General features: G+C 36.3%; 1 protein-coding gene across 1 annotated transcript; it reads right to left on the bottom strand.

Moving 5' to 3' along the window:
• Positions 1-4,600: 4,600 nt before the first annotated feature.
• LOC107782839 (O-fucosyltransferase 6-like) lies at positions 4,601-9,075 on the bottom strand. Its single transcript, XM_016603778.2, has 10 exons — positions 8,620-9,075; positions 8,442-8,501; positions 8,253-8,343; positions 7,994-8,070; positions 7,064-7,152; positions 6,778-6,961; positions 6,267-6,448; positions 6,040-6,142; positions 5,615-5,946; positions 4,601-5,528 (listed from the first exon to the last, which is right to left on the bottom strand). Exons 1-10 carry the CDS (start codon positions 8,824-8,826, stop codon positions 5,045-5,047), a joined length of 1,809 nt encoding a protein of 602 aa, XP_016459264.2. The 5' UTR covers positions 8,827-9,075; the 3' UTR covers positions 4,601-5,044.
• Between the last annotated feature and the right edge of the window lie 6,919 nt (positions 9,076-15,994).

A 15,994-nucleotide genomic window follows, 5' to 3' on the forward strand; every position in this document is an offset into this window, starting at 1 on the left:
TGGTTTATGAAGAGGAGCCAGTTGCCATTGTTGATAAACAGGTTCACCAGTTGAGGTCCAAGAGGATTTCTACAGTAAAAGTCCAGTGGAGGGGCCAACCAATTGAGGAAGCGACTTGGGAGACCGAGGAAAACATGCAGAGCAGATATCCACACTTATTCGGCACTGCAGGTACAATTCTAAACCCGTTCTAGGACGGACATTTGTTTAAGAGGTGAAGAATGTAATGACCCAATCGGTCATTTTAAATTTTAGAATCTCGTTCCTTAAAATAAAATTTCTCGTATGTTCTTTTAATGATTTATGATTTGCGGGGATGGTTAGTTCGGAATTTGGAAGTGTTTGGGTTGAAATCGGAACACTTGGTTCCTTAAGTTGGCCTTAAAAGGCCAAGTTTGACTTCGGTCAACATTTTGAGAAAATGACTCCGGAATAGAATTTTGACGATTCCAACAGCTCCGTATGGTGATTTTGGACTTAAGAGCGTGTTCGGAATTTTATTTGAAAGTCCGTAGTTAAATTAGACTTGAAATGGCTAAAATAGGAATTTAAGTTTGGAAGTTTGACCGGGATGCTAACTTTTTGATACCGGAGTCGGAATCCAGTTCTGAAAATTTTCATAGCTCTGTTATATGATTTATGACTTGTGTGCAAAATTTAATGTCAATCGGACTTGATTTGATAGGTTTCGACATCGAATGTAGAAGTTGGAAATTTTAAGTTTCGTTACGCTTGAATTGGAGCATAATTCGTGGTTTTAGCTCCGTCTTATGTAATTTGAGGTTTCAAATAATTTCGTATGATGTTTTAGGACTTGTTGGTATATTTGGTTGAGGTCCCGAGGGCCTCCGGTGAGTTTCAGATGGTTAACGGATCAAAAGTTGGACTTAAAAAGCTGCTGCAATTTTTCCTCTTCTGTTGGACATTCTGGGCTGTGATCGAACCCAGGTATCGATCCCAGATATCGAGCCCAAGTATCGATCCCAGGTATCGAGCCCAGGTATCGAGCCCAAGGTTGACGAGGCTCAGGCTCGAGCTTGTGTATCGAAGCCACGATCGAAGGTCCAGCTCGAGTGCCATGATCGAAGACAAGGCTCGAGGGCCAGGATCAAGACCCAAGATCGAGGGTCACGATCAAAGGCACATGCTCGATGCCATGATCGAGGCCATGACTGATTCCCATGCTCGAGGCCATGACCGAAGCCCAGGCTCGAGGGCCACGATCGAGGCCCAATTTTGAAGGCTGCCTGGGCAGTTTATAAAAGAAGGCATTCGTCTCATTTGCTATTTTTGACGAACTTGAGCTTGAGTAGAGGCGACTTTTGACAGATTTTCAAGGGAAAAATATTGGGGTAAGTGATTCTAACTCGGATTTGGTCTACATATACAAGTATATCATTGTTTTCACCATAAATTAGTGTTTTGAGATTGAAATTTGGGAAATTTTAGAAATCTCATAGAAACGAATTTTTGAGATTTCAGTATCGATTCGGAGTCGGATTTGAGTGAAACTGATATGGTTGGACTCGTAATTGAATGGGTTGTCGGATTTCATAACTTTCGTCAGATTCCGAGACGTGAGCCCCACAGACGAATTTTTAATTAATTTCGGAATTTTTATTGAAAATGTAGTATTTCTTTATAGAATTGATTCCTATAAATTTAGTAATTATATCGAATTATTTTGGTTAGATTCGAGCCAATTGAAGTTGGATAATCGAGGAAAAGTCCTACTAGCGGATTAAATTGGAGCAAGACGAAGTAAGTCTCTTGTCTAATCTTGTGAGGGAAAAATTACCCCATAGGTGATTAAATTAAATAATTATTGCTAATTGTGGGGGCTACGTATGTACGAGGTGATGAGAGTCTGTGCGTAGCTACTATTAATGCTAAAATCTGGGTAGTTTAGGACTCAAAAGTATGGATTACTTATGTAAATGGTAGTCTTTACTTAATTAAATTATTTGATATATTTATATATAAGTTGTGAATTGTTAGATAAAAATATTAAAGGATGAAAATCTCATATGCTTAAATTTTCTATTTAAATTAATTAATTGTTAAGAAAAATTGTTCTTCCTCCTGAATTTATCTTATAACAAATATACTTTTATTCCGGAGGTATATAAGAAAATATCCTCCTTTCTTGTGGAGCGGGCCGAACGCCTCGGCAGGATAGATGCATCTATGGATCATGCCGCACGTCCCTCGGCAGTGTACACGAAACTCTGGATCGGGCCGTATGACCTCGGCAAAAAATCGTGCTTGATAATAATAATAATTACACGATACTTAGACAGTTTATTGCACCTTGTAAAGCTATTTGATAAATTGGAAATTTATTGAAATTGAATTGCAGCTTGTAAAGCTATTTGATAAATTGAAAGTTTTATTGAAATTGAATGATTTAATTAATAGATTGGAAATTGTTGCATTTGAATGATTTTTATTATTTCTGCTAATTGAATAAATTATTGTTAACTGTGTGAATCATGCTGATTTGAATAATTATAATTTATTCAATTTATTATTGTTGACCCTTAGTGAGTGTCAAAGTTGGTCATCTCGTCTCTACCACTTCGAGATTAGGCTTGATACTTACTGGGTACACGTTGTTTACGTACTCATGTTACACTTGCTGTATTCTTTGTGCAGGATCTGAGACAGATACTAGTGGAGGACCTATCATCGCACATCCTCGTTATCGAGGGGCATAGTGGTGAGCTGTCTTTCTGAGCCGTCCTGCAGCTACCAGTGCCTCTTCTTGTATTTTTAATTCTGTCTATTTTCATTTCAGACAGTATTTGGAATTTTGTATAATCTAATAGATGCTCATACACTTGTGATCCCAGGTCTTGGCACAAATATTGGTGCAATTTGGTGTCTTATTATATTTCTTGAATTTAAATTTTATCGATATATGTTTAATGTATTAGTTGACTTGCCTAGATATAGTGTTGGACACCATCGCGACCTATAAGTGAAATTGGGTCTTGACAATACACGTGCCAAGACACTAGTATTTGAGATTAAAAATATTATAAATAATGAGATTATAAAGCGGCCGCTTTAGGCCTCATAAAATTAGAGGCCCCAAAAACTACTCTTCTTATATGTAATTTTAATATTTATTATACTTATTATGTGGTCTTTTTTTTTGGTAGTTGGTTGAGAAAATTCTAGTGAAAGTGAAAAGCAATTTCTGCGCTAGTTCTTCTCACTCTAACTTGAACAAATTTTATTTACAACTTTAACTTTGTAAATATTTCTTTCAAGGTCTCCGTAGATAAGCTTCAAGCTAATTAGATCGTAAAAAGGTATAATTGATTTGTTTATCATATTTGTAAATACAAATTCCCACATGATTGTTACTTTGGGAGGCAATGATGTATAGTGAATTATGTTGATGGTCATGTGAAAAAAAATTAAAATTAAACTTAATAAAATCTTATCAAAAGTTGGTTACATCGTCAACTTTAAATTGTATCTCAAAAAGTAAAAGGAATAAACTTTAAATAAAAATATCTAAAATTATTAAATATAATTTAAGGCCTCTTATCACGATTTGTCTTTAGGCCTCCAACACCATTATGCCGCCTCTGGGACACATTGTTTCTATGCAAATCTTCAGAAGGTCTATAAGGATAAGGGCTATTCTATTTAACCAATTACCTTAATATTTTGAGTTGAATGTTCAAACTTTTTCTCCCAGTATATCGTAGTCATCTTTTTATACGTCCGTTGTCACACGACTCTTTTATCCACACAATGAGCACCTACATGTCCAAATTACCAAAGAAAATGATCCTTTATATCGTGAAGAAATAGCACGAGCTCACCAGTTTTCGAACTGATAATTGAAAAATAGCCAGTGTTTGCAAAGTCATTGAAAAATAATCACTATTTTGCTGCAACACGGAAAGTTCCAGCATAATATACTGGAGATTGATGCACCTATGTATGAACTTCCAGCATAATATGCTGGAACTCCAACACAGGGAAAGTTACAGCATAATATATTGAAGATTGGAGCACCTGTATATGAACTTCTAGCATATTATGCTGGAACTCCAGTATATTATGCTAGACGTTCACATGTAAAAAATTCGAACTCCAGTATATTGTGCTGGAATATTTTCCGGATTTTGAACAATATTTTCGTTTAGATTTATCTTTGCATGAAAAGTGGCTAAATTTCGATTACTTTTAAAATTGCGGCTATTTTTCAATTACCACTTGTAAATCTGGCTATTTTTAAATTTCTTCCGAAATACTTCTTCGAGTCCTTGGGTTGTCTGTGCCCAAGGCCCGGCAAAATTGAGAAGCATTCAGTTACTATTCTCAAAATACTAATCGAGCAATATCTGGAGTATATTCAAAATTTTCAATTTGGTATAGGTTCGTGAAACTACAATTATAATGAAGGGAATTGTACTTCTAATTGCCAATTTATAGGAGTTTTGTGTGTGTGTTTTCTTGTTTTTCCCTTTTTAATATGCATTTATGGAGTTAGCATGTTTTTGTCAATGTTTTCTTCTGAAATTGATTGCAGCCTATTAACTCTTCTAAAGCCCAACATAAGAATCAACAGTTCCTTCAACATTATCATTAGAATCAGAGTACACTCTCCAGGAGTTACGCTATACAATTTCATTTGTTTCTTCCCCTCCATTTTAAAGAAAACAGAAGTAAAAAAGAATCTATAACAGAAGGAACCTCAAAGCATTTCTTTCCAGTTTCCATATCCAATGATCCACCCTCTTGAGTCTATCCAAGAATAAATCCGTATAGTATTAGTCCTCCAACTTGTGCTGTACCAGCGTAAGGTGAACTTCTTGCCCTCAATACACTAGCAAAAACATAGATACAAGCTATCGATGATCATCAGCTGGCCTTATGTACAAATTTTCTACCCCTAGATATTATGTTTGTGTCAATCAATTGAAGCCAGCAGTCACAATGAGCAAATTTCTAAAAGTTCGTCACAATATAGAACTCGTTTGTGCCATAATCTTTCTTCTCAATACAAGCTGCAAACTACTCTTTAATCCGAGAAAATCTCTTCCAATTCTGGTTGTTCTGTTTTAAAGAAAAGTTGGCTAGAATCTGTCTCCGGTTTTTTAGGAAATCCTTTTTCCTGAATTCCAACTTCATTCCCCATATAATCTATTGTATCAAACCAATCTTGCTCATCTTCACTAATGTGACCATTAGTCACTTCACCAAAAGATGTCCTAGCACCATCAGCAGCAAAATTAGTACCCTTTTCAAAGTTCATTGCAGGATTTCCAGGAATAGTTATATCTTCTCTATCCTTGACGTTGGAATTTTCACAAATGCATGCTGATGGATTTTCATGAAACTCACCCCTCCCTTGCTTTACCTCCATTGGATCTCCCATGAAACCTATTTGATAATTTTTAACATGCGAGGCAAACTCTTCCCACGTCATGTTATTTCGATCCATAAACAACTTATATAGCTTCTTAGCATTTGGACGGATAGTTGGCTTGTGACCAAAATATCTCCTGCAACATGTAAAAGATTTCTGTAAGTTTAAATCTCTAACTGAAGGTTTGACAATGCTTTCAAGTTGAAAACAGCAAGAGCGTACCTTCGTCCAGCAAGCATTCTTGCCATATTGCCATTGTTATTTGATACAAAAACATCACTCTCATCGCAAACAATGAAATCTAAAGCAGCCATTCTGGAAGAAAAGGAAGAGAACGGTGCCAGCTCCTCCTTGCTGGCAAGTGTCTCTTTGGTGTAAAAATTTGGAAAGAAAGCCTTAAGAGGAGCCAATGTCTCCTCACCGCCATAGATTTCCCCCGATGCAATATAAATATGAACATCATTACCAAAACCAAGTGCTCTAAGCATAAGACCGACTTCCTCAGGAGTTAGAGGACATTTTCCATTCCTTCTTTCTTTATCTGGATTTCTTGCCTACATTTTATGCCAAAGAAGCAACAACATGTTTAATGTAAGTAATAGGAGCAACGTAAATGCTGACAGTTACTGTAATAGTAAGTGACTTACATGTAATGTCTTCCACCTCTTTCGTATTTTACCGAGTTCTAGCCTTTCCTTTTCTCCTCCACCATAATAGCATCCTGAGAATGCTAGCATATCTGATTCAAACCTATCATACGAGATGAAATAAAGGAGTTCAGATAGTTTGGATCCGCTTCTATTGATTGTTAAGTAAGAAAAAATAATAGTAACCAGAAAAATCTTGTTGAAGTATCAAAATTTCTTCCCATTACCTTAGATGCAGCGCAAGGAAGTGTTTGCTTTTATTTCTAATCCTTTCAACCAATTTTCTTCCCATTTCAATTATGGGATCAGTAAACTTCAGTGCATGATAGTTGACTCTACATCTCAGCTTCTGTAGCTCTGTATCCAAACGATTGGAGAGTCTGTAATCAAATTTTGTTAACTGAACAGCCTGCATCAGCAACGAGAACTCTTCAAAATCAGAATACCAACTCTTATCTCCAAAAAGAATTTCATTATGATTCCAGTGCAGTTGGTGAACATTTGAGCATCAAAATTTAAGTTCCAAGTGTGATCAACAGACTTTGGCTCTGTAATAAAAGTTAAAACTTCTAGGAAATAAGCTAAACTTGTGCTATACGGGTAGCTAATTCATTTCCAACTTAGAGAGTCTGCATGTAAACTTACAAAAATTCCTTTGTCAAGGAGTGACATCATGTTAAGATACAAGACACAGGCCAAACACAATGAAGTAATTCTTATTAATGTAGACTGACTTACATGTTTTTTAATTAAAATGGGCTGGATACGAGTCTGATAACACTTAGCGTTGCACTTCCTTGGAACACGTGTTGTATGCGGTTTTATGAGTTTATTTCCCATTCTTGGGAGATCCTTAATAATTTTGACATCTTTTGAGAGGTATGAAATAAACCAATTTACATCAAAAATTTCGGAGAAATCACTGCACAAAAGGAATGATTAGTTCCCAAGATTTGAAATCACTAAATGACACAAAGTGATTGCTCAAAAAATGCATCACAGTAAAAATCATATCGAGTAAAACCTTGAATCATTCCAATAAGATTCTTGGTCCAGCTTTGGAATTACAAGGATGGAATTCAAGATATGAGCTGCAACAATAGCATCAATAATCTGCATTCAGAAAGAATACAACTTCAAACTCGCATCATTTCAACAGTCACTTAAATGTAACAGAAAAAAGAATAGAATTCCAGGCTAAAATGATCCGCTGATAGTGTAATATCCATTAACATGCATAGCTCATAGAATTTATAATAACACGCTCCATGTCATTAAGTGGTGATTACCTTATTTGAACAAGGTCTATGAGAATATCAGATTTGGGGGGGGGGGGGTGTTACGGTTCAGTTTGCTCAACATGTCCTAATTTGCTAAAAAATTGTTACTAGGAGCATGTTTATTCAAAAGGCAATGATGCACCTGTAACTAAGAACTTAAATACTGGAAGATCTCATCGAAATGACAGAGATAGCATTTCTTGCAAATTAGTACTCCCTACGGTCCATTTTAGTTACCATGTTTCACTTTTACAAGTCCCTTAAGAAATTATTAATGAGATGAGCTTTCTGATTACTGTACCCTTGTTTACTCTTCACATTTAGATTTTCTATGCTATGCAATCAATGATTTTTACTTTGAAGTCCAATTAATGCAAAGGACAAAATGGAGACTCCAATTAATTATATCTTGATTGTCTAAAGTGATAAGTATTTTGGATCAGTTATTTTTAGCAACTACAACAACTAAAATGGACCCAGGAGGAAGTAACAAATCAACAAAAGAGCCATTTTCCTCAATTGCTATTGTAGTGAACCAGAATAAGGTTAGGCTGGGAAACAGGTCCACAAATAAATATGAAATTAAATAATCTGTCTGGCGCTCTCCATGTTATTGACCTTCAATTAGGAAAACAAAAAAAATGCAGTAACAGTTACTGGGACAAGAGAAATACCCCTGTTCTCTGTTGATTCAAGCCTCCACTTGTTGCTATCAACAAGTACCTATTAGGAAGTGTATTTATCTCAGCAGCTGCAAAATGTTATACAGGTCCCATATCAAACAAATAGAAACAGAAATGTTTAGACACAAAAACTAACAAACAACTAGAAACAGAATGTTTAAACAAAGAAAAACTACTCTGCCTCCCATTAGCAATTAATGAACAAAATGAGAAATCAATTGGAAACATATAAAGGAAACTGGTCACTCACTTGGAAACTTGTCAGTGGCAATACTGCAACCATGGTAGAAATTCGATTTCTTCGAATTCCATAGGTCTCGGCTTAAGCTCCCTTCACCTGTCTATACACATTCAAATCCCACACGAAAAATCAAACAAACAAACTCATGATATAACCGCAGGAATGAAATGTGAAATTAAAGCTGTAGCGCTCACTCACCGGAACCCGAAACACCAGTTCTTCTAGAAGCTTCTTTCGAAGCTCCATTCCGTTATTAAACTAAAATAATAACACGCACCAAGTTAAAAAACAGCAAAATACTGTGGAGAAATTTTTCTATCTAAAGAAAACAGAGACAATGCTTTTTGTAACGTAAATAACATTTTGTGATTCTCACCGAGCTGCGGCTGATAAAGTGACTATGGCGGCTATTAATAGGAGGTGAAAGATAAGAGAGAAACGTAAATAAAAGGAGAAGAGCGCCGGATAAAGCTGAGAGAAAAGGGAGGAGGTCATAAATGCGACGGCGTCGACGAAATAGTAGAATGATCGGAAGTCCGATAAACACCGCCGCCGTCTCATGGCGTTGCTTTCTGTTTTTCATTTCGTTACAAGAAAGAATAATCGCCGGTAATTCAGCAACTCCGGCGCCGGCAGCTAACAATCTGTTTGGAATCTCCGTCGAACGATTAACGACATTGTAATATTCCCGGTAACGTATTCGCTGTTATTTCTCACTATACGCATGTTATATATGCCTACGTATTTATCTGTTTGTTTAATCTATTAATTAAACTACTGAAATATTAAATTTGTACTACTATACTAAAATAACTGCCGCCTCGACTAAATCGCACCTAAAATCTTAGTTAGGAAATCTACATTTTAATAACTCACATTTCTCGTGCCACTCTCTTTTGAACTGATCTGATGAGGATAACGCATGTCTACACAAACGGTCAAAATCTGCATGGAGTTCATTTCTGTTTTTTTTTAAGTAAAAACAAAACTTTACACCAAAATGATGTAGTGTAATATTGGCCTCCTATCATTTTTACTTGTCCGCCGTACTAAAAAAAAAATGTTACTTGTTCAATTAGGAAAATCAAAAGATAATTTATCATTTTATACATATTTTACCCTTATTATTAAGTACTAATAATAATTATTTTCAGTTCATTTTCTAACATATTATAATTAGGGATGATATAATAAAATTATCATTCTAAAATTGTTTATTAAGGAATGTGTCAAGTCAAACATAAAAAAGGTAAAAATGGACGGAGAGAGTACTATAATCATTAAATTAGGGATCTAAACCACTTTTATATATTTTCAAGTTTGAACTTGATGAGTGAACACTTTTTTGTATTTGGGAATACCAGTTAGAGATGGGTTGCTGGACGGAGCTAGTGTATAGGTTACACTTTAGGCAATATTGCATTTATCTTAAAAAATTTATTGAATATGTATAAATTGTTAATTTAGAACTAAGTTATTTAAAATTATTAGAATGTCAAACTCATAAGGTTTAAATTTTAGCTCTAGAATAATTGTTTGGACTAGACCATTTGAAATTGGACGGATTAGGCTAGACAAATAATTAATGCAAGAAAAAAGAGCAAACTTACTGAGATTACTGCAGGAGAGTATAATACTATTTGCTAATTAGTCACTATTTGCGCACAGAACTGATTTAATTTGTTTATTGCCAAGTTGCATGGGAGAGTAGTAGTTCAAGAACGGATAAGAGATTGCTTTCGATTAAAGTCGTAACTCGAATTCACATTCATGCTTGGCACGATTTAAATTCCCATAATTTACTTTCATAATTATCTTTTAATATATACATATACATATATATAAAACTTATTACTTTCACTATTACTCTTATTTTATTCTGGCATGATGATGATATGAGTTGTGATTAAAGAAGAAAATAGTGAGGATTTATATCGTCGATCCTAAGTTTATTTGGGACTGAGGCGTAGGTTTGTTGTCGGTGTAATTTTATTAACATGAGTATTTGAATCCTTTATAATCAAATAGATGACCTTGGAAAGTATTGAAAGGTATATGAGAAGTTATATATGGTGTGTCTGTTGAACAGAATTAAATTAGAAACATACGGGGAAGATTAATTAATCATTAGAGGTGGGTGATTGACGGAAAAGCTGTCAAATTATTTGGTGTTAGATTTAGATAGCGACAATTAAACATCCTAATTGGGACTGCAGTTGTGGCATTTGTTATCCTTAATTTGTACGAGTCTTTCATATGTCAAGACGTGGGATATTCATTGAATTGTCTTACTGCAACGTAAGCTTGAGCTGTTTGTTGGAAATTGGATATCATGTCTCATTCCTACAACACAATAATATAACGCGTTTATTATCGCCCTCTAAAACTTAAAACAATTTTTTTTCCCGGAGAAAGGGTTTGGTCAACTGTTGACACTACCATTCATTGATAAGGTTGAAAGCTGCTGATTTTGAAGAGCACAACATTTAAAATCAGGTGGGCTTTCTTTCGGGACTAGGGCATGAATTTCTCTCTCGGCACATGTTAGCAAACGTGCGCCATCCATGGGAAAGCGAGCTCGTGTACCATCCCAGAAGGCTCTAATGGCTCAGGAAGCAATGACGAAAGTCAATAATCAACAGAGGAAGGAAACAAGTCAAAAGAAAATAGCTGTGGAGAAGGAAAAAATCCCGAATCGAAGTGAAAAATAAAACAATGAACAGGAAATCAATGGAACAGTAGTTACAGATAATGAATTTCAGGGGACTACGGATGGAGCAGATCGACGAGACAAACCACCTATGCCTAGGCGTACATCATGGAGTGAAATAGCAAGAGGTGAATCCAGCTCTATAAAACTATCGTGGGCAGATGAAGCTGACCTAATGGAGGATGTAACAACGAAGATGTCTGTGTGGGATAACTTTGATATTGCAAAGGTCACAAATGCATGATTCAAGCTTGAATATATATATCGCCTATGCCGAAGGGGGAGGCAGCTGTATGTGAAATTGAATTGGAGGATATAAGTTCAGAAATAGAATATTGGAGGAATGCAGCTGTATGCTATGTGTTAGGAGCTCATCCTCCATTCACTGTTATGAATGGATTCATCCAGAGGCAATGGGCAAAGCATGGAATAAATAAGATTTCAATGTTGAAGAATGGGATAGTTTTGGTACGCTTTGATACAGAATTGGGGAAGAATGAAGTACTTCAAGGTGGGATCTACCACTTTGATAACAAGCCTTTTATTGTGAAATCATGGAGTCCGGATATGGAATTTACTAGGGATGAGTTATACACTGTCCCAATTTGGGTGATACTTCTTGGAAGATTTCAAATAGTGGAGCCCTAAAGGACTCAGTAAGATTGGATGTCTGGTAGGTAAACCCCTTATGGTGGATAAGAACACTGAAAAGAAGATTGGATTAAATTTTGCAAGGATGTGGATAGAAGTGGAGATGGATGCAGTACTACCTGATAGAATATGGTTCAAAAATGAAAAAGGAATGTTGATTGAGCAACGAGTATTATATGATTGGAAGCCTACATTGTGTAAGCATTGTAAGAAATATGGTCATGATGAAGGTGAATGCAGGAAGAAGAAAAGTACTAGTCAGGTTGAAAATGAGATACTAGGAAGTCAAAAAAAAAAAGAAGGAAGTACATGAAGTGAACATTAATGCTCATGGCAACATTAATGACAGAGGCAAACATGAAGACAAACATAACTGCTCATGGCAAGCAGAAGGAAAGGATACAGAATGGATGGGTGACACCGATTAATTCTAGGAGACCACAACAGAAACAGCCTAATCAACAAGAGAAACAAGCAAATGCATTCCAAGTATTAGAGGAGTCTGGGCCAAGCATACAGGTCCAAGGAGGCAATGTGAGAAAAGGGGGAGGCATAATCATTCCCAATACTGGGAATGGATAGTCTGCTCTGTTGGAATGTAAGGGGGCTGAATAGCCCTAATAAGCCGAAGGAGGTTAAACTCCTATGCAACAACCAAGCTGCAGGTTTGGTTAGTTTGTTGGAAACTAAGGTAAAAAGCACAAAAATAGCACAGATTGCAAACAGCATATTTAGAGGTTGGCAGTATATAACAAATCTGGAAAATCACTACAATGGAAGGATATGGATCTCATGGAGGCCAGACTACTTTCAGGTAGAGGCAATTAGTATGACAGCACAAGCCATTACTTGCAAGGTATTGTACATTCTGGGGCAACACACCTTTCTATTGACCATGGTGTATGCTTTTAACACCAAGAATGAGAGGAAAGAGCTGTGGAGCTATTTGAGTAGCTTGAGTAGAGGTTGGCACATTCCATGGATAATAGTTGGTGACTTCAACTCTGTTTTGAGAATAGATGATAGAATTGGGGGCAATCCAATAACTATGAGTGAGATAACTGACTTTAGTGAATGGGATAGATGAGTGTGAATTCATAGAACTACCCCAGCATGGGAGCAGATACACTTGGAATGATAGACAGGGGGAAACGAGGGTGGACTCAAAAATTGATTGGGCATTTGTCACTAGACAGTGGTTGGACAACATGCCAGCATACATAGCCAATTTTCTACCAGAAGGTATCAGTGATCATAGCCCAATTAGAATCTCAATGGTGAATGCTAATAGTTGCAGGAAGAAAGCATTCAAATTTTGCAACACATGGGCTCAGCACCCAGAGTTCTTATCCAGAATTGATCAAATATGGAGCAAACCAGTTGAGGGATACAAGATGTATCAAATTGTGTATAAGCTAAAACAGTTAAAGAAGAGCTTACAGGAATTAAATAGACAACACTTCAGGAATATACTGACTGAAGCAAATGAAGATAGAGAAGCCTTGGAGAAAATTCAGAAAGAGTTGCAATTGAATCCAGGAGAGGCACGGCTGCAGGCACAAGAGAAGAAAAATTACCAAAAGTTCAGAAGGAGTTCTTACCTAGTTGAGATGTTTTTATAGCAAAGAAATAAAGCTAAGTGGATCAAGTTGGGTGATGATAATACTAGATATTTATTTCCTGTGATCAAACACAGGAAGCTTCACCAAGCTATTATACAGCTGAAGAATAAAGATGGGCAGTTGCAAACTGAGCTTGACTCTATAGCTCAGATCTTGGTGGATTTCTATCAGGATATGCTAGGTAGGAAATCAAATCACAGAGTCAAAGCATTTAAGAGTATCTTGCACAATGGGAAAAGGTTGACATTAGAGCAACAACTGAGATTAGTACAACCATATCATGAGATGGATGTAAAGAAAACACTGGGTAATATTGACAGGAACTAGAGCCCTGGGCCTGATGGTTACAACAGTGAATCTTTTAAGGCTGCCTGGCAGATTATAGGAGAAGATATAACTCAAGCTATACTTGAGTTCTTTAGTACTAGGAATCTCTTAAAGCAGTTAAATGCTACAATGATCTCCCTGATTCCCAAGATAGAAGTACCAATGGAAGCAGGTCACTTTCGACCAATTTCATGCTGTAATGTTCTATATAAGATCATTTCTAAAATGATTTGTGTCAGACTAAGAGAAGCAATGGGAAGTATTGTGGCAGGGAACCAAGCTGTTTTTGTCAAGGGGAGATCTTTAGTGCATAATATGTTGGTTTGTCATGATATCTTGAGACACTATAGCAGGAAGACCACTCCACGATGTATGCTGAAAATAGATTTAAAGAAGGCATATGATATGGTTAGTTGGGAATTTATTGCGGAATCATTAGAAGGCTATAGTTTTCCAAGAGCATTCATAGCAATAGTCATGAAATGTGTTGCATCTACAAAGTTCCCAATTAAGGTTAATGGAGAAGGGCATGGATATTTTGAAGGAAGAAGAGGTCTGAGACAAGGTGATCCCATGTCACCCTTACTCTTTGTGCTAGTTATGGAGTATTTTTCAAGAACTTTGAAAAAGATAGGAGAGTTGCCTGACTTTAAATATCACCCAATGTGCAAGCAGACTAAACTCACCCGTCTAATATTTGCTGTTGACTTAATGCTCTTCTGTAAAGGAGACATGAAATCTGTTTCTAGACTAATGGAGGCCCTTACTCATTTTAGTGAAGTAACAGGTTTAGTGGTGAACATGAAAAAGTCAAGCATCTTTATGGCAGGTATGGAGGATGACATCAAGAATCAATTGGTACAGCTAACAGGGTTCTCAATAGGCACTTTGCCAATAAGATATTTGGGATTGCCTCTTTCCTCTAAGAAGTGGAGTAAGATTGATTGCCACCAGCTTGTAGACAAGATAACAAGCAGGATTATAAGTGCCTATGCAAAAACATTGTCATATGCAGGGATAATGCAAATTATTAATGCAGTTTTGTTTTCAGTTTATAACTTTTGGGGTGCAGTCTTTGTTTTGCCTCAGAGTATACTAAAAGAAGTAGACAGAAAGTGTAGAAAATATCTATGGGGAAGTACTGAAGGAAATAGGAAAGTTACATTGGTATCATGGGACAAAATCTGTAGACCAAAGAAGTATGGAAGTCTCAATGTGAAAAGTTGCAAACTATGGAACATTACTTATGTAGGAAAGCTAATATGACAAATAACATGCAAAAAAAAACACATTGTAGATTAAATGGATCCATGGACTATATATGAGAGGCAACCAAGATATTTGGACTCATGTACCTCCTGTGGATAGTAGCTGGTATTGGAGGAAACTTAATTCTCTCAAAGACGTGATGACTAGCTGATACACAAGTGACGTCTACAATCTGACCTCGAATGGGTGCTATTCTGTTAGCAAGAGCTACATTGCACTACTGGGAGAGATGGACAGGCTTCAAGAAGCCGATATGATATAGAACTCAATTATGCTGCCAAGACATAGGTTTATAGTGTGGTTGGCTAGTCAAGACAAATTGCTTACAAAGGAAAGGATGGAAAGGCTGTGTATCCAAGTGGAGGATGTGACATGCTGTCTATGCACTGATAGTAAGAGGGAAACACATAAGCATCTATTTCATGAATGTAGCTGGACACTGGAAGTAAAAGAATCACTGGAAAGATGGTCGGGCATGAGAACACAAAAGCAAGATCCTATACAATGCTTAAAATGGATCAAGGGGAGGCACTGGAAACAATTCAAGAAGGAAATAGCAGTTGCATTACTGGGAGCAAGAATTTATCATACTTGGCAGGCGAGGAACTGGAAGCAATTCAGAGGGACATATATTACTACAGATATAGCAACAGAACAGATAAAGAAAGAAATAGTGGAGAGAATAGAATGTAGAAAAAACTCTAGGAAAGCAAGCAAATGTAAATATCTGATCCAACAGTTTTGTAACTAGTTATTTTTTTCTGTTCTGAGGCTTAGGAGGGTAGACATACTGCTGCTTCTCCTAAGTGCTCGATAGGTGTAAAGTTTGGTTTGTCTATGGTAATACATCACAGTTTTACCAACAAAAAAAAAAAAGGTTGAAAGCTGATCTTCCACTTTCAGAAACATTTTCTTTATCTATATTTTTTTTATTACAACAGTGAAGGGAGATGCCACGCTATTGATAAAATTTGAACCCTCTACTTCAACGAGTGATAAGTCAAACAACACAATGTGAACATAAGTGAAGAAATTTGATATGTCACCACATTTTAATTACTTTATTGCTAGATGAAAAGGAAGTAATACTGGGTGGTTATTCCATATACTACAAAATCTAAAACAAAATAAGTCAAAGCTGAAATATTAGGATAAGGAGCAAAATATTACTA

Source organism: Nicotiana tabacum, chromosome 24 (assembly GCF_000715075.1).
Source record: "Nicotiana tabacum cultivar K326 chromosome 24, ASM71507v2, whole genome shotgun sequence".
Classification (NCBI taxonomy): Eukaryota; Viridiplantae; Streptophyta; class Magnoliopsida; order Solanales; family Solanaceae; genus Nicotiana; species Nicotiana tabacum.